The 27,711-nt window shown below is 44.3% G+C and overlaps 1 protein-coding gene across 3 annotated transcripts in view; it reads left to right on the plus strand.

Annotated features, from left to right (window-relative positions):
- EVC2 (EvC ciliary complex subunit 2) overlaps positions 1–27,711 on the plus strand; it is a 144,264-nt gene that overhangs the window by 50,925 nt on the left and 65,628 nt on the right. For all 3 annotated transcript variants that reach the window (XM_082629743.1, XM_082629741.1, XM_082629742.1), the window contains one exon: positions 23,087–23,411. In XM_082629743.1, the coding sequence (XP_082485869.1) occupies positions 23,087–23,411 (325 nt within the window). The remainder of the gene's footprint in view (positions 1–23,086; positions 23,412–27,711) is intronic.

Here is a 27,711-nt window from a genome sequence, read left to right on the forward strand (position 1 = left end):
GTAAATGAAAATGGAGAAGACAGTTTGAGGACTAGGATGATCTTATCTTCCTCCAGGCAACTAAGGGTTTTATTATGGATTACCTCAATCTAATCAGAAATTGAGTTCATTCGAAGCTGGGCTTCATTTCCTCCAAGGGCTGATCTGTTTCAGGTGTCCTTTACTGCTAAGGTATGAATACTAACCAAAAGTCCAAAGGATTTTATCATGGTGACATCTCCTCAGCAGTCTTTGGACTCCAGTTTTCGTCATCAGAAATTCTGCTCAGCTTTTCAGCCCCTGGGCTGCCTCTTCTAGAACCACAAGATGCTCTTAGGAACACAGTGACCCCAAATATGAGACTGCCATCTCTGAGCTTCCTTCTTCTCCTAGATCTTAGCCTCATATTTATTCACTGCCTTGTTAGCTCTCAGATGCTTTCAAACAGATTTTGTTTTTGTCCAACTTTTCTAACTGTTTTCAGTGGGATAGTTTGTCAAAATTACCTAGACCACCGTTAACAGGAACAGAACCCTCCTTTGTGTAAACCGTACTCTCAGCAATGAACCAGATACAGTCCCTGTTATCAGTGGCAGCCTAGGAGGGAGACTGACATGGAAACAGACAAGGCTCAAAATAGCATAGAGCAATAGGACCATTGAGTGCATTGGTTAAGACCATGGTCCCTGGAGTTAGGTCAGGTTTAAATCTGGGCTGTATCCCCATGTGGCCTTGGTTTACTTACTTAAGTGATGGCTTAGGATGGAGAAGAGGAGCTGGGTCACAGAGATCTCTGGATGTCAGGGCTCCATCGTAGGCACTGGAGACCCAGGCAATGGTTTCTTAACATGGGTAGATTTTGTTTTAAAAGACTACTCTGAATGCAGATGGCAAATGGCTTAGAGGGGAGAGTGAGGGAGACTGTGCGGGAGATATTGAGGTGTGATGTCGGGTGGGAACGGTAGACTTGAGGAGGAGAGGGTCAAGTGAGAAGAACCTACAGAACTGGGTAACTCGTTTTTACCTTACTGTGTGTGTATGCACAGGGCGGGTGCAGTTTGGACATTGAAGGGGAGGGAACATTTTTGGATGACTCCCCAGGGTTCTGGGTTTTGTTTGTTAGTTTATTTATTTATGTATTTGTGTTTGAGGGGGAGGGGGGACCACCCAACAGTTCCAGCTGCTCAGTAGATCCAGAGGCTGCAGAAGTGTCCAGGAGATTGGAGGAAGGAGAGGACTTCACTTTCAGGACAGTAGTTAGATGCTGAATCTGGGGCAGAGGTCTTTGGAAGATCTATGTATGCCAAATATACTACCTGAAGAGATTGGATTCTCATTTGGTTTTATTAGCTTTTTTTTTTTCTTTCTTTGCTTTCTTGTTATACTGCTGATTATTAATACTGGGACCATGTGGGAACTCTTCAAACTGGATTCCATGTACAGCAAACTTTTTCTGAGTCTAGAGTCAAGAGACATAGCTTCATCTGCCCATTTTCCACTGGGGAGTAATTTCTATGAATTTTGAGTCATTACCATACTGATAAGTTATAATGCCTTATATTCTTGTATAATAACTCATATGTGGGTAGTGTATAACAATGTAGTCTCTTTCCCAGGCCTTGTTAATTTGGTCCTCATACTGGTGCTCTTTAGGGCATCTTATTTTCAGTAGTTGATAGTTGAAGAATCTGATGCATGGCTAAGTAAAGAGGTTTATCCATAATCACACATCTCATAAGTGACAGAACAGGTCTTGAGCTTTCTCAGAATTTAATATTGAGCACATGATACTTTACAAATATTCCCTGAGCCTCAGTTTCCCCATCTCTCATCTGGGGAAACCATAACCTACTACCCTGGGATACTGTGAAGTGTACTGATATGAAAGATACATGATGGTAGAGTTTTCACTGCGATGTTGCCTCTAAGCCTGGATCTAAGTTAAAGGGAGATTAGCAGGTGCTGAAGAGAAGTGTTCAAGATGATCAGCACTTTCTTGAGTCTTTCTCAAGAACATTGCAGATAGAACCGAAATGAAAGAGCTTGTTACTGAACCAAACTGGGGTCCACTCACCTGTTGGCAGTAAAGCCAATCTACTGACACCTGCTTGTGGTGAAGGAAAGTACAGCTGGATTGCAGGGCGCCAAGCAAGGAGTTCAGGGCAGCTAGTGCTTAAAACCCCAAACTCCCGGGTAGGTTTCATCAAAGAATTTTTTAAATTTTATTTTATTGAAGTATAGTTGATTTACAATGTTGTGTTAATTTCTACTGTACATCAGAGTGGTTCAGTTATACATATATACATTCTTTTCCATATTCTTTTGCATTATGGTTTTTCACTAGATACTGAATAGAGTTCCCTGTGCTATACAGTCGGACCTTGTTGTTCATCTATTCTCTATATAATAGTTTTCAGCAAGGCATTTCTAAAAAATTTTTATTGGAGTATAGTTGCTTCACAATGTTGTATTAGTTCCTGCTGTACAGCAGTGTGAATCAGTTATACATATAGATATATCCACTCTTATTTAGATTTCCTTCCCCCTTAGGTCACCACAGAGCACTGAGTCGATCAGCAAGGCATTTTTAAAGGCCAGGTGAGGGAGGAGTGTCCCCGGGTATGTGATCATCTCCTGCACAGTTCTCTGATTGGTTGATGGTGAGGTAACAGGGCGGAGTCACAAGAGTTAACATTATCAATCCTCAGGCACCAGTAGGTCTGGAGGGCTACATGCTCAAGTCGTTTATTTCTTCCATTTGGTAGGGGTTTTAGCATCTGTAAAACAGCTCAAGAAATGTGCATCCAATACCGTTATCTAGGTCCTTCAGAGAGGAGCTACAGCAGAGGATATGGGGGAGGGGTCTGTCCCAGGAAGGCCCCATAGGGTCCTGCTCTGTTACAAGCTCAGAGGCAAAATTGAGCATCTGTGTGATCCTGTCTCCATGGAACCTGATGGTGAATAGACATGGACCCAAGATAGAATCAGAAACAGAGAGTGTGGCCTCCTCGTCTTTAGAGGGACCGCTTATCGGCCCGAGAGGAGAACTCTGTTGTGTCTGACTCACAGCACTCTGTGAGCTGAGGGTATTCTAAGCAGAGAGGGGCTTTCCTCCTGCTTGAAAGGCAGCTCCTTCCCAGCTGAGTGAGTGCCTCGGTGTAGGGCCAGGCCATCAGCTTCGTGAGTGCTGGGCTGACCTGGCACCCAGCTGGGAATTGGGCCTGTTACTCCATTGCTGGGTGTCAGGGTTGTGCAGCCATTCAGTTGTGAGCCTTCATTTTAGCTTAATTCCCTCATCAGAATGCCAAGGGCGACAAATTAAAATTCTCCACACTGTCTGAGAGAGCGGAGGGAGGACAGGCAGTGGGGAGAAGGGGGCTGGTTACTGGCAGAGATTTGTAAGTATCTCTAATTATATTAAGTGGTACGAGCAGGTGATTATCAATGTATTTCGTAACTAAAAGTCTGTTTTCTTCCAAAACTTGAAAATGAGTAGAGTGAAATGATTTGGTTTGTGTGATCAGCACTTAAGATATTTCATTTTGCAAGTAGATCAGACACTGTCACCTTCTGACCTGAGTAATTAATGAAGCCAAATCCAGTTTTTGTACCCTGACACCGAATTAAATCTTGGAGACAGAGTTTTGGGTGAAGTAGAAAAGAATAACTTTATTTCTTTGCCAGGCAAAGGGGGCCACAGTGGGATATTGCGCTCAAAACTGTGTGTGCCAACCTGGAGCGGGTAGGGAGAAGTTTTATAGTAATAGTTCAAACAGGGCGTGATCAGCTCGTGGACATTCTTCTGACTGGTTGGTGGTGAGGTAAGCGGGAGTCAGCATCATCAACCTTCTGGTTCCAACCGGCCTGGGGTCTACGGGCTTGTGGACAGCACACAATTAATTTCTCCCACCTGGTGGGGGTCTCAGTATCTGCAAAATTGTTATGTGTATCCCTTGAGGGGGAACCAGCACCCTGCCCCAAGGCTGCACTATTTCTTGACTATTCCTCCCTTGTCTAGTATCCTCTCCCTTCCCTAATTAGCATCTGTTTGAACCTGCCCTTTGGTACTCAGGGAAGGTCATAGAGGCTGAATGGAGCCTATTTCCTGTGATCAAGAAATGGGGGACACAGAAAGGCTTTTTGCCCAGGAGCCCCATAGGGTCTTGCTTGGTGTCATTAGTACTATAAAATAGGAAAGTATTGATCATCCCGGTTTTGTTTTAGATTCACAAAGTGTTAGCCTATGAAAAGTGAACACTAAATATAGGGATAAAGTCTTCCTTTATCTCTATATTTTATGAGATTATTCTCAGCTGCTGCAATTTGCTGATCCTGGTGTGTGAATGCAATAGGGATATTGGGGTTCACCAAGATTTTATTCTTGTAAATTACTTAGTCGCTCTGGACTTTTATATTTATTTCTCCTTGGGAACTGATCTTATTTTGTCTGAGGAGTGTTTAACATTGATTATCAAGCATGACCTGAAAGTCCTCACCTAGAGAACTAAATTTTCTCCTCCCTTCCTCTCCCATCTCTCTGCCCTCCCTCCCCATCCTGACACTCAATATTTATTGCATGACAGTTCTGTTTAAAGCACTGTGATTGGATGCTCATTTTGGGACCTGGTGATTATTTTAAAAATCGTAGCATTGCCAATTACTTTTCATCTTTCTATCTTGATTTATGTCAGGCTTAGAAACTCCCAGAAAGAAAAATGTCACTCAGAATGTCAGGGGATTAATATGCATGGGAATCTGTGATAGTCTCCCCACTAAAAATAGAGTTTTTCTCCAGCAAATCGTTTATCCCATTTGTAATTCTTACCTGAGGTTTAGCTGGGATTCTAAATATGCCTGTGATTTGATTGCCACCTCATTTCCGAGACCCATCAGAGCCGTAACTTTGCCCTATATTGCTGATTTATTTTTGACAAAGAGCATTTCCTTGGTTTGCTTGGCTGTTTATCTTTTACATTGTTTATTCATAGGCTGCCTCTTACACAGAGCATTTGAGGAAGGAATATTTCCTTTGATTTGTATCAGGCTCCCCAGCTATGGTTATAATGGAGGTGGCTCAGCCCCAGTCATGCTGGGACAGGAGAAAGGAGGAAATGACCACGACTTGCTGGTCCTGGAAGCTTCTGGAAGCATAGTGTGGCCACAGGGCTTTAGCTCCAGCCTTGCTCTGGCTCTGACCACCACCAACCATCTCACACCCATGCCCTTACTTAATTCTCATAGCAACTCTAACAAAGGAATCTGATGTTCGGGAAGGTTTATGGGTTTTGCCTGAGGTCACACAAGTGGTAATAGATTTTGTCCAGGCCTGAGTGCTTTCAAATCCACCATTCTATTGACAGAACAGCTTTTTAAAGACTGAGCTTAGGTTTTTCTAGAGAGGCAAAGAAAAATAAGAGAAGATAGTAAGTCCAGATCTGCGTTTATTTCCTTTGTTATTAAAAGGAGGCTTATTGCTGTCTTTCGATGCTACCAACATCACCTTCTAAACTGCCTAAAAATCATGTTTTGTACTGAAATCGAGCAAGACCCTGTGGGGCTCCTAGCACAGAAGTCTTTGTCCCATTTCTTGACTCTAACCTCCATGACCTTCCCTGAGTTCCAAAGGGCAGATTCGAACAGTTGCTAATCCACAAAGGTAAGGGATGCAAAGACAAGGGAGGGGCAGCCAAGAAACAGTAGTGCAGCCTTGGGGCAGGGTCCTGGTTCCAACTCAAGGGATACACATAACAGGGCCTTTAAGCTCTTTAAGATGTCCACATTCTTCATAGGAGAAAGACAACCTGAGGCTACATTAAAGGAACCAGAGAAGCTCATCGAGAAGATTACCTGAGACCAGATTAGAGGTGCAGGCCAAGCATACATCCTAATCTTATCAGCAACCCCACCCTTGAACCGTTGCTATAAAACTCCCCATCAAATCCTCCTGGGTTGGGACACATAGTTTTCAAGGTCAGGGACCTGCAGTGTTCCCCTTTGCCTGGCAAAACAATAAAGCTATTCTTTTCTACTTCACCCAAAACTCTGTTTCCAAGACTTGATTCGACACCTGTGCTGAGAGGCTGAGCTTTTGGCATCAGTACCAAGTGGGTGTTCAGAGTATTTGTAAAACTGAGGCTTTTAAACATGTGTCTAGGCATACCTCGGAGATACTGCAGGTTCTGTTCCAGGCCACCGCAGTAAAGCGAGTTCCATGAATTTTTTGGTTTCCCAGTGCGTGTAAAAGTTATGTTTACATTATACTCTAGTCTATTAAATGTGCAATAGCATTATGTCTAAGAAAACGATGTACATACCTTAATTTAAAAACACTTTATTGCCAAAAAATGCTTTTGATTTAAAGTGAGAGATGTGTAACTTCCTTTCACTTGAACCCTTAGAGGCCATTGTGGGGCTGTTACCGAGTCCAAGCGCGCCCTGCTCACTGTACAACAGGCCAATAAATTGGAGACGAGGTGTTGAGACAAGGAACATGACTTTATTCAGAAAACCGGCAGACCGAGAAGATGGTGGACTAGGGTCCCCCAAAAAACCATTTTGTAGGGGTCTGGATGCCAGTTTCTTTTATAGAATCAGAGCGGGAGGTAAAGTAAAAGGGCAGAATAGAGAGGGAGAGGTGGAGAGGAAGTAAAGTAAAAAGGGCCATCGGTCTTGCAAAACATCTCCTGGAATGGCCAGCCTAGGGGAGGGGGAAGGGGATGTCTTTCTTGCAGCCATCCACAGGTGGGTAGGGTTCCCTGAAGCAGGCCATTATGTATGATTATACTAACAAAAGCAACAAAAAGCAAAGGCTAAAGTCCAAGAAAAGGATCCAACAACGTGGAGTCAAAATTGGCTCTTCCCTGTTACAGGTTATTAATTGGCCTCATTTCAATATTGTTGTGTCTCAGGGCATAGGGAGGCCCGAAGAGAGGGAGAGAGAGATGAGGGAATGGCCAGTCTGTGGAGCAGTCAGAACACACACGGTATTGGTTAAGTTTGCCATCTTGTATGGGCGCCGTTCGTGGCGCCCCAAAACAATTACAATAGTATCATCAGAGGTCACTGATCACAGGTCACCTTAAAAAATATAATAATGATGAAAAAATCGGACATATTGCGAGAATGCCAAAATGCGACACAGAGACAGGAAGTGAACAAATGATATTAGAAAAATAGCACCGATAGACTTGCTCAACACAGGGTTGCCACAAACCTTCAATTTGTAAAAAACTACTGTAGCTGTGAAGCTCAGTAAAGCAGAGCCCAATAAAACGAGGTCTGCCAGTATTGAGTAGTTTTTTATGTACCAACCATATGATGTTTTTTACAATCACTGTTGGTTAATTTGATGGCAAAGATTAGAAGGTGCAAGGCTACTCAAACTAGAACCCCTAGGATGTAGGTCTGTCCGATGTCCATCCTACAGGTTCCATATATACTCGTGGAATTGAGGAATGATGAGGGAGACTCAGCAGGACCTGATGATGGATTGAGAATGGGGTTTGAGGGAGAAAGAGCCATCAAGGATGATGCCGAAGTTTCAGCCTGACCAACTGGGAGAATGTGGTGCTATTTCGTAAGATGAGGAAGGAGAGGGCAGGATTGCATTTTGAGGAAAAGATTGGAAGTCAGTTTTGGACATGGTGACTGAAAGATGCCTTTGAGACACCCACATGGAGGTGTCAGGTGGGCAGTCAGCTGTGTAGGTCTGTTATTGGCTGAAAGTCTGGATGGAGGTGCTAGGTAGAGATGGGGGTTGATGGGGGAACTTATGGGAGAGGACAGGGAAGGAAGGGAACCAGGACGATCCCCTAAGGAATGCCAGCATTTAGAAGTGAGAAAAGTAAGAGGAACCCAGGAGAACAAGGAGGTCTGGAAAGTCAAGAGAAAAGGGGTCCTAGAAAAAAGGGGTGACTGACCATGTCTGATATTGCCTGGAATTCAGTCAAGTGTCTTGCTTTCAGCTACCAGAATACCATTGATGATCAGAGCAGCTCTGGGGGAGAGGCAGGGGCAGGAAACCAGAACAGAGTGAGTAGAATGGTGACAAGAAGTATGGGCAGCTCTTTCCAGGTGCTTTGCTATGAAGGGGAGCAGAGAAATGGAGCCGAAGCTTAAGGAGAACATGGGCCCATGAGAGGGAAATGCTTAAAGCACTCTGGGTGGATGCAGAGACAGCGGAAGGTTGGTCGTAGAGCCCAGGGTTTAGGAACTCAGGCTGAGCAGCTGGGCCTCCTGCTTGGGGTCCAAGTTCTTCCACTTGCAATTGGGTGACTCTGGTTGCCTTTTCTATAAAATGGGGATAACTGTGCCTGCCTCAGAGAGTGCTAGGATAATGGCTGGTCCCTTGCTCTGCACAGAAAGGTCTTTTCCAGGTGAGCAGGAGAGGGACGAGGGGAATGTGATATTCTCTTGTGGCTGCTCTAACAAAGTACTATAGGGCTTCCCTGGTGGTGCAGTGGTTGAGAGTCCGCCTGCCGATGCAGGGGACACGGGTTCGTGCCCCGGTCCAGGAAAATCCCACATGCCGCGGAGCGGCTGGGCCCGTGAGCCATGGCCGCTGAGCCTGCGCGTCCGGAGCCTGTGCTCCGCAAAGGGAGAGGCCACAACGGTGAGAGGCCCACGTACTGCAAAAAAGAAAAAAAAAAAAAAAGTACTCTAAACGATGGCTTCAAGCAGCAGAAACGTATTGTCGCACAGTTCTGGAGGCCGGAAGTCCAAGGTCAGTTTCACTGGGCTGAAGTCAAGGTGTTGAAGGGTTGCAGTGCCTGCAGATACTCCTGGGGAGAGTCATTCCTGCCTCTTCCAGCATCAGGGGGCAGCCAGCAGTCCTTCACTTGTGGCCGTATCACTCCAATCTCTCCCCCACGTGGCCTCCTTCTCTTCTGTATGTATCCAATCCCTCTGCCTGTTCCTAGGAAGACACTCGTGATTGGATTGAGGGCTCACCAGATAATCCAGGATGGTCTCCCCAGTCATGATTATTCACTTACATCTGCAAAGATCCTTTTTTCAAATAAGGCCACATTTAGATTCCAGGGATTAGGACCTGATATCTTTGGGTGGCCATTATTCCAGGAAATGATCAGGATATCTCAAAAGAATGAGGAAGGGAGTGGAGACTTGAGGGGTCTCATGAAGAAGTAAGAGGAGGGGGTCTGTGGGTTGGGAGTTTCAAGAAGGTGGGTTATAGCATTGTTTCTGGAATGTTCCTGAGGGTTCTCTTCAGACAAGCGCTGTTGGAAATGGTCTTCTCTCTATTAAGAAGTAGTTGGTCCAGGGCTCAAATCTGAGTCTTCTGACACCAAGGCTGGGTACCCTTTGGTGCTTCCTCATTGTCTACAAAGCATTTGATGGAGAGTCTTCTCAAAATAAGCCAAAGGAGACTCCCCAGGAGGGAAAGGGGTCCTGATCCAGGTGGGGGCAGCCTTCTCCCTCATGGTACAGCTTCCCCACTTCCCTCAGTGGGATTGAGATAAAAGTGGCAGCTTGCAGGTGGCAGGGGTTCAGGAAATACTTACGGCCTTGAAGAATCACACCTCGTCACCTGGGGCCGGATGTCCCACTGGAGACTAGTGGGGTCGTGGTGGGTTTTAGGAGGCCAGTAAATAACTCCCTCCTCTTTTCTTCCCAAATTCTAAATGACTTTGAGGATACCTCTTTCCCTTCTCTCTCCTCCCCTCCCCGCTCCCTTCCTCTCCTTCCCCCCCCTTCCTTCTTTCCTTTTTCTTCCTTCATTTTTGTTTTCTTCGTGTATTGATTAAGCATCTAGTATGTATCAGAATCCGTGCCACATGGTGGGGACACAAACAAGAGTCACCCGTGCTCCCACCCCTGGGCCCCCGTCGGGCTCTCACCACATGGTTTTGTGATGCCCAGATTGTGTGTCTGTTTCCACATTAGACCCTGAGCCCTCGGAGGGAACCAGTCTAGTGGTACTAGGTAAGCGTCAGCCATCGTCTTGTGAATGAATGAGTGGGTGAAATTTGCACCGGATGTTGAAGGGCCATTGAGACATTGTCAGGAAGTGAATGGGCTCTTAAGAAAATAACCCAAGCCTGGGCCGTTCCTGGACTTCTGGAAGGACCAAATTCACCTAGAGCATCAAATGGTCAAGCATCTTGTTACACAGGCCGGCTGAGGCAGAAAGCAGCCCTGTCCTCACACCTGTGCCTTGCCCCTGGGTCCCAGCAGTGCCCGACCAGCCAGAGGGGGATTTTCGTGGGGACATAATGAGACTGCTGCTGAGCAGAGCAGCAGCAGTACCAGTCTGGTTTCCATGGTGACCCTCACTCGTCCTCGCAGCCAGGTGTTTGTCGGAGAAGTTCTGTGTCCCACAGACACCTTCTTTCGGCAAGTGTTTACCGAGCTCCTGCTGAGTGCTTGGCGCAGAGCTGGGTGAGGTGCTGGAGAGGAAGCCAAACCAAGCGAGGACCCAACGTGCAGCCATCTACGGGGAGGATCAACCCAGACGACTAAATGCAGCGCAGTGAGGCGGTGCAGGCTGGGATGATCATCGACTAGCACCCTCACCCCCACTGCAGCCCCTCTGCTGTGTGCCAAGGAGTTACAAATGGTCCATTTAACAACTGCAGGCTGTGACGGGTGTGCTCTCTGACTCAGCATCTCACCTTCCTCACAACACCCCTTCCAAATCACAAGGTTCATGCATCCTCTTAGGAGTTTCTTAGACATAACAGGAATCATCTCAACAGCTGGGCGTGTCTGAGGGGTCAGTAAACAGCTGTGATCTCCTACTGCCTTGAGTTCTGAGCCAATTGGGAGAAAAGACATACATTAGGCATGTTGTCCAGTCCAGCCAGAAAAATTACCCATCACTTTTATTACTTAGAAAAGCTAGGCTGGAGGATGTGGCTTTTATCTGGAAGCATAGCCAGCCCCACTGCAGGCCTCTCCCTAAAACTGACTGCAGGGAATTCCTGCTTCAGTCCTTCATCACTTCCGCTCCCAGATCTTCTCCACGTGGAAGGGCTGTAAGCAGGGGGAAAAGGCACATGGCCCCTCCCCAGCACAGGCCATCAGTCAGCTGCAGTGATGGACACTAGTTCGTGGAAGTTTGTGTGTGCTGGCAGGTAGGGCTGGGTGCTTTGGGTGTGGTGGTGCTTCTAGCCGACTTCTGAGGCCCTGTCCTGGGCCACCATCTTGACATCACTATCCACATTGGTCTGGCACCAGCCACAGAGAGCGGCCAGAAGAGAGGTTGTCAGAAGCGATCCAGAAATTCATTCTGTCGTGCAGGGACATGTAGTCCCTGACTCTGATAACATTCATGTTTGCTTTTTTTCTGTTTCTTTATTCAATTTTTTGAATAGTAACTAAGGAACATGGCCAAGAACTAGAATGACAGAAGAGGCCATACTGTAAAAACCAAATTGTCTTCTCATCACCTGCACTCTGGTTGTCATCCCCAGAGGCAAAGGCAGTCTATTACCCATGTCATGTACCCTTTGGAGATCATCTATGACTATATGTATATTTACACATATACTCCTTTATTAAAATGCAAAATAATCACATACTTTACCCACTGTTTTGCTCCCTTTTCTCCCACTTTGCAGCAGTCTTGGAGATCTATACCTACACAGCGACCTTGCTCTTTTAAGTGGCTGCATAATATTCCAATAACAGTAATCATAACTGAATTTTTGGAGAATTTAATATGAATGAGACACTGATCTGGTTGTTTTATTGACATTGACATTAACATATTTACCCTTCAGAGCAGCCTCTGAGCTAAGTAGTGTTTACAGATGAGGAAACTAAAGCCCAGAGAGTTTATGTCACTTTCCAGAGGTCACAAGGCAAGTAGGAGGTGTGGTCAGGACATGCGTCCAGAGCCTACCATCTTTTTTTTTTTTTTTTTTGTGGTACACGGGCCTCTCACTGCTGTGGCCTCTCCTGTTGTGGAATACAGGCTCCGGACGCACAGGCTCAGCGGCCATGGCTCACGGGCCTAGCCGCTCCGTGGCACGTGGGATCTTCCCGGACCGGGGCACGAACCCGTGTCCCCTGCATCGACAGGCGGACTCTCAACCACTGCGCCACCAGGGAAGCCCCCAGAGCCTACCATCTTAACCACACCCTCCCACAGTGCTGCGGTGCCTGTCCGGCACAGACGTCTTTATGCACGTGTGCAAGGTCATCTGTAGCATGAATTCTTCAAAGTCAAGTTGCTGCATTAGTGTGTATTTTTAAAAACAGGTATTGCCCACCATAGAGGCCAGACCAGTTTGCCACCCCCAGTGTTTGAGATCCTCTCTTTCCCACACCCTAGTCATAGGGGCAAACCATGGCACCTCCCTGGAGCTCTAATTTTTCACTCTTCTTATAATGTGTGAGGTTGGACAACTTTTCATACGTTGAAGGTGTAGTTGTGTTTTCTTGTCTGGTTAGCAGAGGAGGTTGCCTGGGCTTAGCGCAGGGCTGCTTGAGTTTCAAGGTTCTTCCCCACTCTTGGCTCCGCCATTTAATCATTTAATGACCTTGACCACAACCCGTAACTTTCCTGTGCGTCAGTGTCCTCATCTGAACACAGGGATGGTGAAGGTTTAATAAGCTCCCACACACCCAGACCTGAGTGTGGGGATGCCTGGCTCATAGTAAGTGATTCACCTGTTTCCAGTCATTTTAGCTCTTGGCTCTATTCTGCCCACTGAACCCCACGGTTTCTTTCTATGGCTCAGTTTCATGGATTTTGAAAAAATGGACAGCATTTCCTCGGTGACTCCTGACTCCTTATCCCACTGCCCACATATGCCAGGCAGTCGTTCAGTCTACAGTAGGTGGCAAGGGGCTGGAAATGCAAGGGTGAGCTCAACAGGCAGGGTCCTGGCCCTCGGGGCTTATAGTCTAGTGAGAGAGACAGGCAATCAGCAGAGAACCACTTGGAAAAATATATGATTCCACACCGTGCTGGGTACCGTGAAGCTTTATCTCCTTGTCCTTAGCACGTGTCTGCCCTGTAATCATCACCAGTCCTGAGAAGTGGAAAAGTCACCCCAAATGCTCAGTAAATGTGGATGAACAAGTGAACAAGAATAGGATTAATACTGTGATTGTGTCCAGTGCACGTAAAGTGAAAAATCGTTAACTCTGTGCAAGTGTGACAATAAAACGCCCAGAAATTCGTTCACCTCCTGAAACAGTGGTGGCTGAGCTCATGAGGGGCTGGACATTCCCTCGAGGCTGCCAGGATGGCACACCTTGGAGGTGGTTGTCATGATATGTTGGGATGTGGTGAAGGTTAAATGAGCAACAAAGGGCACATTTTATGTGTATGCATCAATGAGTGGGAAAATAAGCTTTTCTTGGATATGTAAGAGTACAACCTTATAAACTAGTGAAAGGACAGATGCGGGATGAAAACCATTTTCACAAATTGCTGATCATGTGTTAGCTAACATCAAGTATAAAGTGATTTCTACTTTCTTGGGAGAATAGAATGTTAGAGTTTTGATGCTGCAAAGGATCTTAGAGGTCATCTGGTCTAAGTTCTTGACCAGAGAAAAAGTATTCTTGTTACCAAAAGTTAGGTCAGCTACTCGCTGCTTGAAAGCCAATACTCTAGAGGCAAGGTTGGTGGAAAGGAAAGTTTCGTTTATTTTGGAGGCCAGCAACCGGGGGAGAAGGCAGACTCGTATCCAAAGGCCAACTCTCCCCTGACAATCAGTGGACAAGAGCTTTTGAAGGGAATTTTCAGGGGTATATAGGTGGAGGGAGGGGACAACATGCAGAAACAGCACAGTCAGCTCTGACAGTCATCTGGAAATTGGTCACGCTGTGGTCTGAAGAGCGTCATCTTGATTGTTTTAAGTACAGTTAATCTTCAGTTTCCAGGTCAGTTTGTTCCCATTTCTTTGAGGCTAGTTCTCAGAATTGTGGCAGCTTATGTCATGGCTACAGTCTGATCATCATGTAGTTAACTTCTTCCACCTGGTGGGGGTTTCAGTATTTACAGAACAGCTCACAGGATATGACCATGGCTCAGAATATTATCTATAGCCCTTGAAGAAGAACTAAAAGTCCTTGACTTTGCTTAATGACTGAACTATTGTTATTTGGTCGTGTTTGACTGTTTTCCTTTGCTTCTGCATTTTCTCACTCTCTGATTAATTTTATTCTTCGGCTAAAGTTTTTCTATAGACAAAAGGCAGATAGAGGGCAAGGACCATGGGGTCCTGCTCCATTCCATTGTCTCTAGTACACCCAACAGATGGTCAACCCATTTCTACTTGGATATCTCATTGACAGTGAGGGGCTTCCATTCTTGGGAGGCTGCTGTTAGAGCTTGAATTGTGTCCTCGCAAAAAGATACATTGAAGTCCTAAACCCCAGCACCAGTGAATATGACTTTATTTAGAAATAGAATCTTTACAGATACAATTAAGTTAAGATGCCAGTATGACTGGTGTTCTCATAAGAGGGAAATTTGGACACAGAAACAGAAAGGGAGAACATCACTTGAAGACAGAGGTAAAGACTAGTGATGCCTCTACAAGCCAAGGAATGCCAAAGATTGCTGGCAACACCAGAAGCTGGGAGAGAGGTATGGGACAGATTCTCCTTCATGGTCCTCAGAAGGAACCAACCCCGTGGACACCTTGACTTTAGACTCTGGCCTCCAGAAGTGGGAGCAAATACATTTCTGTTGTTTGAAGCCACCTAGTTTGTGGTACTTTGTTAAGGCAGTCCTAGGAAACCAATACAGCACCTTAATCCATTTCTTTGGAATCAGAATCTGAGAGTAGTGCTGGGAATCTGCATCTTAACATGACTTGAAGTCATTCTGGTCATTCTGATGCCTAATAGTTCGAGAGTTTCTGCTGGAGACCCATGTGCCCAAACCATGCATCCTCTAGTTGGTTCTGGGCCGAGTCCCAAGGTTCCCCATGTAAAACTGCAAACCCTCCAGCCCTCTGTCTCTCTTACCCTGGACCATTCATCTGCAACTCTGAGCCCTCACTGCCTGAAGGATGCTCCTGAGGGTCTGAACCCCCCTGCATAGCTTCCTGCCTCTTGATCCAGACTTCTGGCCTCCAGATCTCTGACACAAGACATTTCTGTTGTCCTGAGCCACCTGGTCTGTGAGACTCTGTTACAGCAGCTCCAGGAAACCAGTAAGTCGTCCATCTCAGTGTAGGCAGCTTGTAGTCCTTGAAAGGCCCTCCTCTTCTTTAACCAGGAGTCCCCATTCAAGGTTCGACGTGGGCAAGCAAACAGCCTGGTGAACTGTGGGCGTCATCCCGACACAGCCTCTCCTTGGGGCCCCTCACCTCTCTCTCCCAGACCTCTCCCATCTTTCCGTCTCACCTTCACCACCCGATTCCTGGTCGTTGCCATGCCTTCACCGGCCACCTGCACTCACCTCACTTCCATCCTGGACCCTCAATCCATTCTTTTCGGTGACCCCAGCTTTGCCAGCCTCCTGTTGCTCTTGGTAAACCCGTGTCGTCTGCCCACAACTGGAAATAGTGTACACATGGTCACCATTGCCAGATACCTCTGAAATCATCATGAAGATGGTGGAACCTGGAACAACAATAGACATTTTAGGGAGGTGGCTTCTAGTGGATTACGAAGAAGACCATTCTGACTGTCTGAGCTCTCCCACGATGGAAAGCCCACCTGGAGATGCAGTTAGCACCCCTCACCATGCGTGTGCAGGGTGGTGGCTGGGGGACTTCTGCAGGAAAGATAATGAGGGCATCTGGGCGCTGGTTGGAAAGATGACTTAGCTGAGGTCCAAGGTTGATCTCATTTCTAAAGCCACCTTTCAATGTTCCACCTTATATTTTCTTTCCCATCACTGTCATCTAATCTCCAGGTAGAGCAAGATCCAGCTATACAGATAAGAATTTCAAATGTAATCTACCTATTTATGTAACGTTCATCTCTCCACTTCTCCATCCATCTATCCATCTGTTTATGTTCCCTTCAAATGTTCTTTTCTTTGCCATAAAGAATGACACCAAGGAAGACTCTGATGGCCATAACCACAGCAACAACAATGTGAAGTAACATTTTCCAGCATCTGTTTTGTTCCGGGCACCGGCTAAGCGCTTTGTGCGTGTCAGTGTGAGGCAGTGGGGCAGAGTTTAGAGCCAGGACTCTGGAGCCACGTGTCATGGCTTCAAATCCCAGTTCTGCTACCTAATAGCATTGTGACATTCAACAAGGTAATTCTTCTGTGTCTCAGTTTCTTCACCGACCTTATAAGAGCATCATGGGGATTAAATGGCTTGATATCCATCAAGCTATTAAAACAAAGCCTGTGCATAAAAGGCACTATTAATCCTCTCAATGACCTTCATTTTTTTAAGAATGTATTTTATTGAAGTATAGTTGATTTACAATGTTAAGTTCTGCTGTACAGCAAAGCGATTCAGTTATACATAAATACGTTCTTTTTCATATTCTTTTCCATTATGATTTATTACAGGATATCGACTATAGTTCCCGGGGCTGTACAGTAGGACCTTGTTGTTTATCCATCCTATATATAATAATTTGCATCTGCTAATCCCAAACTCCCAATCTTTCCCTCCCCCAACCCCCTTGCCCTTGGCAACCACAGGTCTGTTCTCTAGGTCTGTGAGTCTGTTTCTGTTTTGTAGGTAAGTTCATGTGCATCTCAGTGGCCTTCATTTGACATGGGTGATAATATTCTTACTAACCAACTAGGGATCTAGGATCAGAGACATCAGATAACTCACCTGAGTCACCCAGCGCCTAAGAGGGGGAGCTGAGATTGGAAGCTAAGTTGGCGTGACTCCCGAGCTCATGATGTTTTCAGACATAGTGAAACACCATCTCTTGGAAAACGGCCAAGTGGAGAGAGGAACTCTCCCTTATAATTTTCGCCTGTTCCAGAGCTGTCCCATCAGGTCTGGCCACCGAGGGGGTGGGGAGTGGGCAGTGATGTGGAAACGCCAGGATGGAAGGAGTTAATGAGCCTCTGTCTGCCTCAAGCTTGGAGAGGGAGGGCCCAAGCTGACTTCTAAACCAAGAGATCTTTAAGAGGAAAAAATCAAAGACAAGGATGCTGACCCTGGATCTGACAATCTATTTGAGTTTATACCAAACTAAAAAATGTAGGGTTTATCATAACTTTAACCAGTGTTTGACTCACACACAGTAATTAGTTTTACTCTGATTTAACCTGCCATTACAGTTTTGACAGTGAGGATACCCAGGAGGTATTTTCCCCTGAATTCTTATTGTCCAGGCCCTCAAATTGATTGGATATAAATATGATTTATGGTCCCTACACAGCATCTTGCTGCAGTAAGATGCCATGGAAATTGGCTCCTATGAGGAAAATTTTGCTTTCACTAATACTCAGTTGGTTTTTGTGGGTCTGTTATGCTTACATCAGCCAATGTGGAGATTTATATTATAAAAAATGGCCATGGCCATTTCATTTTCACTCTGAATGAATTACCCTCCATGTTAATGAGTCCTCTTTCTCATTCAGGAGAACACCTACTGCTTTCTGTATCAAATCCTACCATAGTTTCTTTCTGACACCTTGCTTGCCATTTGGTGAGAACTTGATTCATTTTTATACAAAATAAATAAGGAAAAAGACACTTATGTCTTTGTTTCTTTTGTATCATCAGTAGCTAAGCAAAGTATTAATCAGTTCTTGGATAAGTTAAGCTGTGCCGTTTCTTTTGCAAAGATGTTATCATGGGAAAGCCACTAATACATTTTAATGGCTTATATTTATGAAGTGCTCCCTCTGTGCTGGTCATTGTTCTAACTCCCATGTGAAATCACTCATTTATAAAGAGGGCTATTGCTTGTACAGGATGTATATGCAGCAAAACTGTCCGGAGTTAAGTACATTCCTCTCTAAAGTACAGTGACAAAAGCTGACACTTTTGTGACCTGAAAAAATTAAATGTTCTCTAGGAAAGAAGCGTTTGAATCTTGCTAACTTTGCCAACTTGTTGAAGTAGTAAAGAAGATGAAGAATCCCAGTCCAGCCTGTGCAACTCAAAATGTCTTTGTTTCATGGAGGCATTAGGGACTTTTGGAGGGGGGGAGTGGGAAAATATGTGTATTTCATTGTTGTCTAAATAATTAAAAGTACCATAGGGGGTGATGAGAATTTTACCAGTGGATCCGATCCTGTATGCAAACTATGCATTCTTAATATGCATTTCGTTCTTCTGTGGCTGGTTGGGACATTAACAGATGATACCTTCATTAATTGCATGCTATTTTAATTGGTTTAAAGGGACATTTTTCTTTCTTTTGTGGCTTTGGAACACCCTGACAGTTTTATTGTTACTTCTGAGAGTTTATCCATGGGGATTAACATTAATACTATTAAAACAGAAAGTGCCTGTGAGCTTGTGTTCCCAGGGGATCTGGAAGGGTGAGCTGTGAGGACCCACTCTCTTCTGCCACCAATTTCCTGGGAGAGAGAATAGAAAAGAATAAGGAAACTACTGTACTTAGAAACAACAAAATGCCAGACTCCGCACCATGTATTTTCTATATCTTATCTCTTTTAGCCCTGAACAACTACCTATGAGGTTGGTCCCCATTGTGCAGTGGGGAAGCCGAGTCCTTTACCCAGCTCGCTTAAGCTAGGAAGTGATTTAACAGCAAAGAACTTATGGAAATGTCCTCCTGTTCATTTCAATCCCCATGTACCTGGTAAAGCACTTGCAGTTTACCCAATAGGCAGCCACCCATTTTCTTATACAAGTTAATAAATGAATGAATGAATGAATGATGGATGGAGTGAGTCAGATAAGGTGTATGAGTTTCATATCCAGCTGTAACAAGTGACCACAAACTTGGTGGCTTAAAACAACACAAATGTATTATCTTACAGTTCTGGACATCAAAGTCCAATATGGGCCTCGCTAGGAAAAATCAAGATGTCAACCGTAGGGGAGAATCCATTTCATTGCCTTTTTCAGCCTCTTGAAGCTGCCTACATTCCGAGGCTCGTGACCCCTTCCTCCATCTTCAAAGCTGATGATTCCATCACTCCTACCCCCCTATCCCCGCTTTTAAAGACCTTGTTATCAATCTCTGGTGTAAGGTGGGCTGATTAGCAGCCTTAGTTCCATCTGCAACCTTATTTCTCCTTTACCATGTCACCTAACAGATTCACAGCCTCTGGGGATTAGGACATGAACATCTTTGCAGGGGGCATTATTTTGTCTACCACAAAAAGCTTCATTAAAGGTGTGAAATCTATTTTGTCTGTCTCAGTAGAGAAGTAATTCTTTTCTGAGACTGTGGAACATGGTTTGTTTGGTTCCTTGGATATTTAACCATGCACACACCACCTGGAGGCATCTCTTTGCTTTTTCCTTGCTTTGTAACCTGCAGACACTCTCTGCACATGCCATGTTCAGTAAGTACCCATTGAGGAAATGAAAGAACGAAATAAAGGAGCTGTTGTTTAAAACTAGATTAATTTGGTCTAAAGGACATGGGAGACATTTCGATCTAAGATGGTAAAATTTGAGCATTAAAAAGAATAATGGCTGTAGTCAATTGAAACCCACCAAATATATACAATTTCATAGTGATTCTACGCAGAGGCATGGGGTCTTCCTAGATTCAGCTCAACATTTGCACTCTTCAGACTCCCATAGGCCACACTTGACCCCTTCTATGTAACTCGAGGGCAGGAACACAGTGTACATGTCCACTGTGAGGGCAGCATTAGACAGTCTTCTGTGGGTGCCCTTGCCTCAGGTCACACTGCAACCTATAGCTGTCCAGGAGGTATTTTCTCCCCAGGTCACACAGCTCTAGTGCAAGGAGATTCAGTCTACATCAGGCAACTCTGGGAGCCTTCCTGGCTTAAACGCTTCATACCCCAGAGTCGCCAGCATCTTTTGTAATAACTTACGGGCATGGCTTCCAGCGTTTCCACAAGGGACATGCCCAGGTCCAAGAATGACCTCACTCGGGGAAGTTCAAAGCACAGTGTCTGCTTCCCTGTTAGGGATTTATGTTTCATTTACAGGTCCTCCCATCCAGATGTAATTTACCAATCAGGCTTCATTTTTTATGACATTTGATGTTCTTGCCCTTCTGAGGTTTTCAGGTAAAAGCCAAAGCTCAGGTTCTCAGGAAGTTGGAAAAAGTTTTATTAACCTTTTGCTCTCATACCAAAACAAGCAAATAAACCAATGAACAAACAGACCCCAACTCATTTGTCACCATTGGAGGTTGCTATGACACCAGCTGTTTAACTAGCAAAGAATCAAACATCTATCATAATTATAAGCCTTATGTCAAAGTAACTGCATTGTTGAGGAAAATTCTTTGTGAAGAATTCCAGCTTAAAAAAATACAGAAGAAATGATAGAATTAGAAAGTGTGATTTTTCAACCTCTAGTGATATCATGGATCTAGGTAACAATTACAATGTATACTAAAACCATTAGGTGAAAGGTAGATAGGGAATTTCATAATATAGGGATCGTGCTGGCACCACTTGAACCTGTGATCCATCTTACTATTTACCCATTGTATGATCCTACAGGAAGCACACGGTACTACTTATGGTACATTTTTAAAAAACAGATTTAATCTGACTCTAATCAAGACCTTAGATCTAACTAGTAGTTTGTGGAAATACAAGGGATAGAGGAACAATGACACCCTTTGGAAGCAATCAGCCAAGTCCAGAATGTGGGACATTCTGCAGGATGAATGACCTGGTTTCCCCAACAAATCATGGAAGGGAAAATGGAAGGGCAGAATGATATAGAATAAAGTGGACTTAGTCAACATTGTGGGATTTTGTTTGGTTCTTGATTTAAAGTTTCAACTGTAAAAATTATTTTAGGACACTTGAGGTAGTTTGAATAATGACATATTAATTATTGGAATTATTGTTAACACATTAAATATGATATGGTTAAATGATATTGAATATGATAATGACATCAAGGATAGGCAAAACTGATATACATAAACACATATATACACATATATGGACATACATATGCACGTGTGTGTGTGTGTATATATATATATATATATATATATATATATATATATATATATATATATACAGTTAACAGTTAACGATGCATACTGAGGAAATTAAAGGTAAAATGAAAAATCTGGGGTTTGCTTTAAAATGCTAAGCAAACTTTGAAGGGAGTAACTAAAACAAGATTGGCAAATATCGACAGTTTTCCAAATTGAGTAATGATTACATTGGGAGTCTGATTATTCTACCTACTTTAAGTGCCTGAAAATTTCCATAATAAAGTTTTCTTCTTTTCATAATTTTTTAAAATTTTTATTTATTTTTTTTATTTATTTTTGGCTGCATTGGGTCTTTGTTGCTGCTCACGGGCTTTCTCTAGTTGTAGTGAGCGGGGGCTACTCTTTGTTGCGGTGCACGGGCTTCTTATTGCAGTGGCTTCTCTTGTTGCAGAGCACGGGCTCTAGGCGCACGGGCTTCAGTAGTTGTGGCACACGGGCTCAGTAGTTATGGCTCGCGTGCTCTAGAGCGCAGGCTAAGTAGTTGTGGCCTATGGGCTTAGTTGCTCCGCGGCATGTGGGATCTTCCTGGACCAGGGCTTGAACCCGTGTCCCCTGCATTGGCAGGAGGATTCTTAACCACTGCGCTACCAGGGAAGCCCCATGATAAAGTTTTCTTAAAACCCTTATATTTTTACAGTCAGATGCCATTTTCTCCTATCAAATTATTAAATATATTTAAACATTTTACAGGGAGGGGTGAAATAAGGATCCTACTGCATTGCTAGGGAACTTCTGGAAAGCAGTTTAGCAGGATGCCCTAAGAGGCTTAAAATATTGCTGGCATTTGACCCAGTGATTCCCTTTGTAGAAATCATACTGAAAAAATCATTGTGAATATCAAAAACTCTTTACAAAGATGTTCACTTCAGATTATCTTAGACTGAATTTTGCAAGTAACACAAATGTGCGCCACTGGAAGAATGGTTAATTGAATCATGGCACACCACATCATGAAGTATTTTGCAACCATCGTAAAGGAAACTTTTACAGTTTTTAAATACAACTGGAAGATGCCTGTTACAACATTAATTGAAAACAGGACTAAACTATACTTGCATCTATGTAAACAATATACATCCATGGGAAGAATATGTGTAGCCAAAAATAAACTGGAAGCAAATACAACAAAATACCTCCATTGGTTCTGATTGGGTGATAGACCTACAGTGAGTGAAGTCTTTTTCTGTGTTTATTTTCCAGATTTTTCTATCATGGACATAGTTTTGTCCTGTGCATCTTGTAATAGTTTTATAAAGGTATAACCAACAAACCACAAAATTCACCCACATTAAGAGTACAGTCTGATATATATGTGCAAGTATATATAGTTGTACAACCACCATTACAACATTACAATCAAGTTTTAGACCCTGTGACCCTGTGAAGTATCTCACAAATATTTCTTGAGTAGACTTCATTTTTAGAGCAGTTTTAGATTTACAGAACAATTGAGAAGATAGTAAAGAGAGTTCCTACATACCCTGTACCTAGTTTCCCGTTATTAAAATCTTCTATTACTATGGTACATTTGTTAAAATTAATGACCCAATACTGATACATTATTATTAACTAAAGTCCATACTCATCCAGATTTCCCTAGCTTTTACTTAATGTCCTTTTTCTGTTCCAGGATTCCATCCAGGGTATTACATTACATTTACTTGACATATCTATAAATTAATTTTTATTTGGAAAAAAAGTAAAATGAACCTAATTTTTCAAATCCTCCAAATATTTAACCATTTTTCTCCTGGTCTTCTTGTTTTTGTTGACTTGTTGCTTGTTGACAAAGACCATGTCTTATATTAATTATATTCCTTGTGGTTTCCAACACGGTACCCTGCAAATTTACTAAATAATATTCTACTAATTTAGTCACTGTCCTTCAATAACTGGATGGAGCAGAAGAGAGGGAGAAAAGGAAGAGAAGGAAAAGGAAAAAAGAAAGACCTTACTTTACAAATAAGTTAAAACCTCAGAGCTCTGAGGGACCTTTGGTTTCTGCTGTGATTTTATGTAATGGAATTCTCTTGACCTTTGTGTTTCCCAGGCTGGAAATTGCAACCCTGAATCGGGCAGACTCAGATCTGGAAGCTTGTCGAACCCAAATCAGCAAAGATATCATTGCTCTTCTACTGAAAAATCTGACCAGCAGTGGCCATCTCTCCCCTCAGGTAGAGAGGAGGATGGGTGCTGTTTTCAAAAAGCAGTTTCTGTTGCTGGAGAAAGAAATTCAAGACGAGTATGATCGGAAGATGGTGGCCTTGACAGCTGAGTGTGACCTGGAAACAAGAAAGAAGACAGAAAGCCAGTACCAGAGGGAGATGGCAGCAATGGAGGAAGCAGAAGAGGTTCTGAAACGTGTTAGTGAGCGGGTAAGGCAACTTTGAAAGGAAGGCTTTCATTTGCCTCCCTCCTTCATCATTTATCCATCCATCCATACATACATACATCTACCTGCCCATTCATCCATCCACCCACCCATCCATCCATTCTCCCCACCTACCACCCTTCCATCTATCTGTCCATGTACTCATCCATCCATCCATTTATTCACTCACCACCCATCCATGCATCCATTCATCCAACCTCCAACCCATCCATCCATCCACCTACCACCCTTCTATCCACCTGTCCATCTACACTTCCATCCATCCATCCAGAATTCATTTAGAAAGCATTTACTGATCACTACTGTCTAGGCAGTGAAGGTACAGAGAACACTGAGACATGGTTCTTGCATTTGAGAAGTTCACAGTCTAATGAAGGATTCTCGCATATAACAAATGTGAATTCATTCAGCCATGTTGTAATAGAGGTACGTTCACAGTGCTGTGGGGCGAGTAGAATGGCTTCATTCACAGAAAAGCATGTCCACCTGAGCACAGCTCAGAGGGGTTGTGATGTCAGTGCACATGTGTGTCCGTCTGGACTGCACCGCGCTAAGTTCTCTCCAGCATGGGCTCTCGAGTCAGACAAACCTGGACTCATATTCTAGTACACTCCAGCTCAGCTCCAGAAGGCCTTAACTAGCCTCTGTAAGTCTGTGAGTCAAGGCCGAGGGCGTCCCTCTCTCAGAGCGGCTGGAAGAAGTAATGCAGGAAAGGAGCCCCGGGTGTGGGCTGCAGTAGGCTCCCGTGCACAGTGCCCGGTTCTGGGAGTTCTGACCTCTCGGCCTTCCCAGGGCTGGTCTCTGTTGATAGGAGATCAGCTCTCATTTTCCTAGGAGAGTGTCAGTTTCTGTCTTGAAAGGAATCATGCCAGAGTTTTTTCCCAGGCGCACCAAATCCAGTCTGATTTCTGCCTTCCTCCGTGGAAGAGATGGCTGGTTCCCTCTGGTGACTTGAGCCCACGTAACCTGTTCTGAAAATGTGTCATCCTAGGGAGGTCTAACATCTTAGGAACGAGCTTCTGAACTCCTAACTTCCATTCTGCAGACTGGCAGCTGTGCACAGAAATCCTCTGGGAGTGAGTAGAGAGCTCTCAGGGTGACAGCGCCTGGCTCTCAGATGGTCACCTGTGGTCAGACTACGGGCTGGGCACTAAAGCAGAGAGGTGCGATTCACGCTGTCTCACCCCCAGCCACTCCCCTGCAGCTGGGGTCCCCTCGCCTCAACACACATCGCATTTTAGGGTGTGGCTTGTTTTCTGTTTGGCTCCTGTATGGATTTCCTGTAGCTGCTGTAACAAATGACCACAGACTTCGTGGCTTAAAACAACAGAAATTTATTCTCTCACAGTTCTGGAGGCCAGAAGTCCAAAATCAAGGTGTCAGCCAGGCATCGCCCCTCTGAAATCTCTTGGGGAGAATCCTTCCTTGCCTCTGCCAGCTTCTGGTGGCTCCAAGCGTTCCTCGGCTTGTGGCTGCATCCCTCCAATCTTGACCTTGGTCTTCACATGGCCCCATGACCCTGTCACCTCCACTTCTGTCTCTTTTAAGGACACTCGTCTTTTGATTTAGGACCTAGCTAAATGATCCCGTATTATTATCTGCAAAGACCCTTATTCCGGATAAGGTCATGTTCATAGGTTCTGGGATTACGATGTGGCTGTATCTTTTTGGAGAGGGGGAAACGTTCAGCCCACCACTGTTCCCCTGGCTGACCCTGCTCTCTGATCTCCATCCATGATTGCACAGGTCAGCACTGTGTTTCCTTGAGTCCAGCACTTAAAAAAATGTGTTTAAACACACTGTTCACTGATTCAGCCCCAAACAGTCTCATTGTCTCTCTCTCTCTTATTTCCTCAATTTGTTATATATTTTTTTCTGATAAAAATAATACGCATTCAATGAGGGAGGCTTGGAAGGTACTCAAAAGCAGAGGTTGGCAAACTGGGACCCATGAGTCCAATCCTGCCCGGCCTGTTTTTTCTGGCCCTTGAGTTGAGAATGTTTTTTACATTTCTAAAGGATTGTAAAAAGTAAAAACAAAAAAAGAATATGTGACAGAACCCTGATGTGTCCTGCAAAGCCTAAAATATTTATGTGGCCTTTACTGAAAGTCTGCCAACTCCAGCTCCAAAGCATAAAAGGAAAAACCCAGAAAAAAATTGAAACGCATTCCACCAGTCAACAGTAGACAAACATTCGTTCAGCCTGTTTGTTGAGTTCCTGCTGTGTGTCTGAGCCTGGAGACACCACCATGCTAAGGAGACCCCACTCCTGTCCTCGGATTTCAGCATAAACCTTTTGCTTTATTTTTACATATATATTTTTTTTTACAGAGTAAGGTTTATGCGGTTCATTGAACTTTCTATCATGGTTGTTTCCACTTACCATCACAGATGTCATTAAACGCTCTCACACTTAGCATTCACTGAAGGTCAGGAATGTTTCAGAGCACATCACCTGGACCTTCTCTTCAAATATTCACACCCACTCAGTGAAGTGGGAATTGATAGGCTCCCACGTTTACAGGTGAGGAAACAGATGGGAGAAGGTCACCTGCCTGAGGACACGTGGGTGGACCAAGACTCACACCCAGGCAGCTCGCCCCAACCACCAAGCCTCACGGCCACCCTCACGCAACAGTGCATCGTAGTCCTGGTGGGCTTCTGCACCAATGCTTTTGTTACAAAGACTGCCTGCGGCAGTGCAGTTTTAAGTGTTTGCTCATTATTTACACTGGTTGTTGGGGGCATGGAGAAGGGGTGACACACAGTGTCCTCCTGCTCACTCTGTGCAGGGCTCAGGGTGGGCGGCACCATCACTATTGATCCCCCAGGCCACCTGTCCTAGGACAAGTCTCCTTATTTGAGCAAATCCACTTCCAAAAATAGCATAAAGCTGCAAAAGTTAACAGAGCTATTTCCCTTCCAGTCTGTGCAAATCATTCCATCTTAGAATGACTTTGTCATCTATTCATTTATTGTGGTCATCTTTAAATAAAATGCGTGAAAATATTTTGGTCATATCATTCCTCCAAGAATTAGTTTTTTGTTTTGTTTTTTTTTAAAAAAAGCTAAATGAGGACTATCAGTTTTTTTGAGTAAAGTTTAGGAATTCCAGTAATTACTATAGCGATGAAATATGTTCACATTTAAATATCTATATGATCCCGTACAGTCTGTAAAGCGTTTCTGCTTGGAGAAGCTCTTAAGGGCAGTGGCAAATATAGACTCTGAAGGCAGGTGGCTTAGGTTTAGATCTCACTTTGTTCCTCCAGAAGGTGCATTGTTCAGGCTCCTTGGGTCTCGGTTTCCCCATCCTTAAACTGGGGATAATAATGATGCCTGTCATATAGGACTGTCAATACTTGTATAGTACTTAGACCGATGCTTGGCACTGTCAGCCCTGTTCTATCCAGTTTCATTATTTAGTGTAATCTTTAAAGAAGTCCATGACATAAAACAGGATGTGAAATCTTTCCAGTTCAAGTTGTAGAAACAGAAGCCCAGAGGGGAAGTGACTTGCCCAGCTTCCTGCAAGCAGCCACTGGCCGTTCAGTGTGTGTACTTTGTAGGGGGACTCTCTTCCAGATCCACGTGCTTCCCAGCTACTTGGAGAAGAGACAGCAGCAGTGCATCCTGCCCTGAGCTGCCAGAGGCTTCCTAACTCCTTTGAGTGTGTCTTAAAGGAAAAGATGCCTTAAGTGCAAGAACTCTTACACTGTAACCATCTCTGGGGGTTTTATTTCTATAAAACATTTTCACAATTTGCCCAGCTTGCTAAATTGAGTACAGGGAGTGTCATTTAGTACAGTCATAATTTCCTGACACAATTTCACATTTTTGATGGCCTAGAGTCCACGCGAATAGCAGTTGTCACAACAGCCTGGCACAGGCCTGCGATTCTCGAGCCAGGATCGAAGTGCCCTGTCCTGATCCATGCCTCCCAATCTCTCCATGCAAGTTGCTTTTTTTAGGCATTTTAAGCCGAAGGATAAACATGCCTTATTTCTCTGAGAAGTCTATTTTACTGGAAAGTTCAATAAGGAGTTGGGGGTGAGTGACCATTATTTTAATGTACCTTTAAAAATGCATATTTGTTGCCAATATTTAAAATATAAAATTTTGGATAGAAAATCCAGACTTTCAGCTTCTCTTAAAAAAATGGGAAGATAGGGCTTCCCTGGTGGCGCAGTGGTTGAGAGTCCGCCTGCCGATGCAGGGGACACGGGTTCGTGCCCCAGTCTGGGAAGATCCCACATGCCGCAGAGCGGCTGGACCCGTGAG

This window comes from Mesoplodon mirus (assembly GCF_964341445.2).
Source record: "Mesoplodon mirus genome assembly, chromosome: 2".
Classification (NCBI taxonomy): Eukaryota; Metazoa; Chordata; class Mammalia; order Artiodactyla; family Ziphiidae; genus Mesoplodon; species Mesoplodon mirus.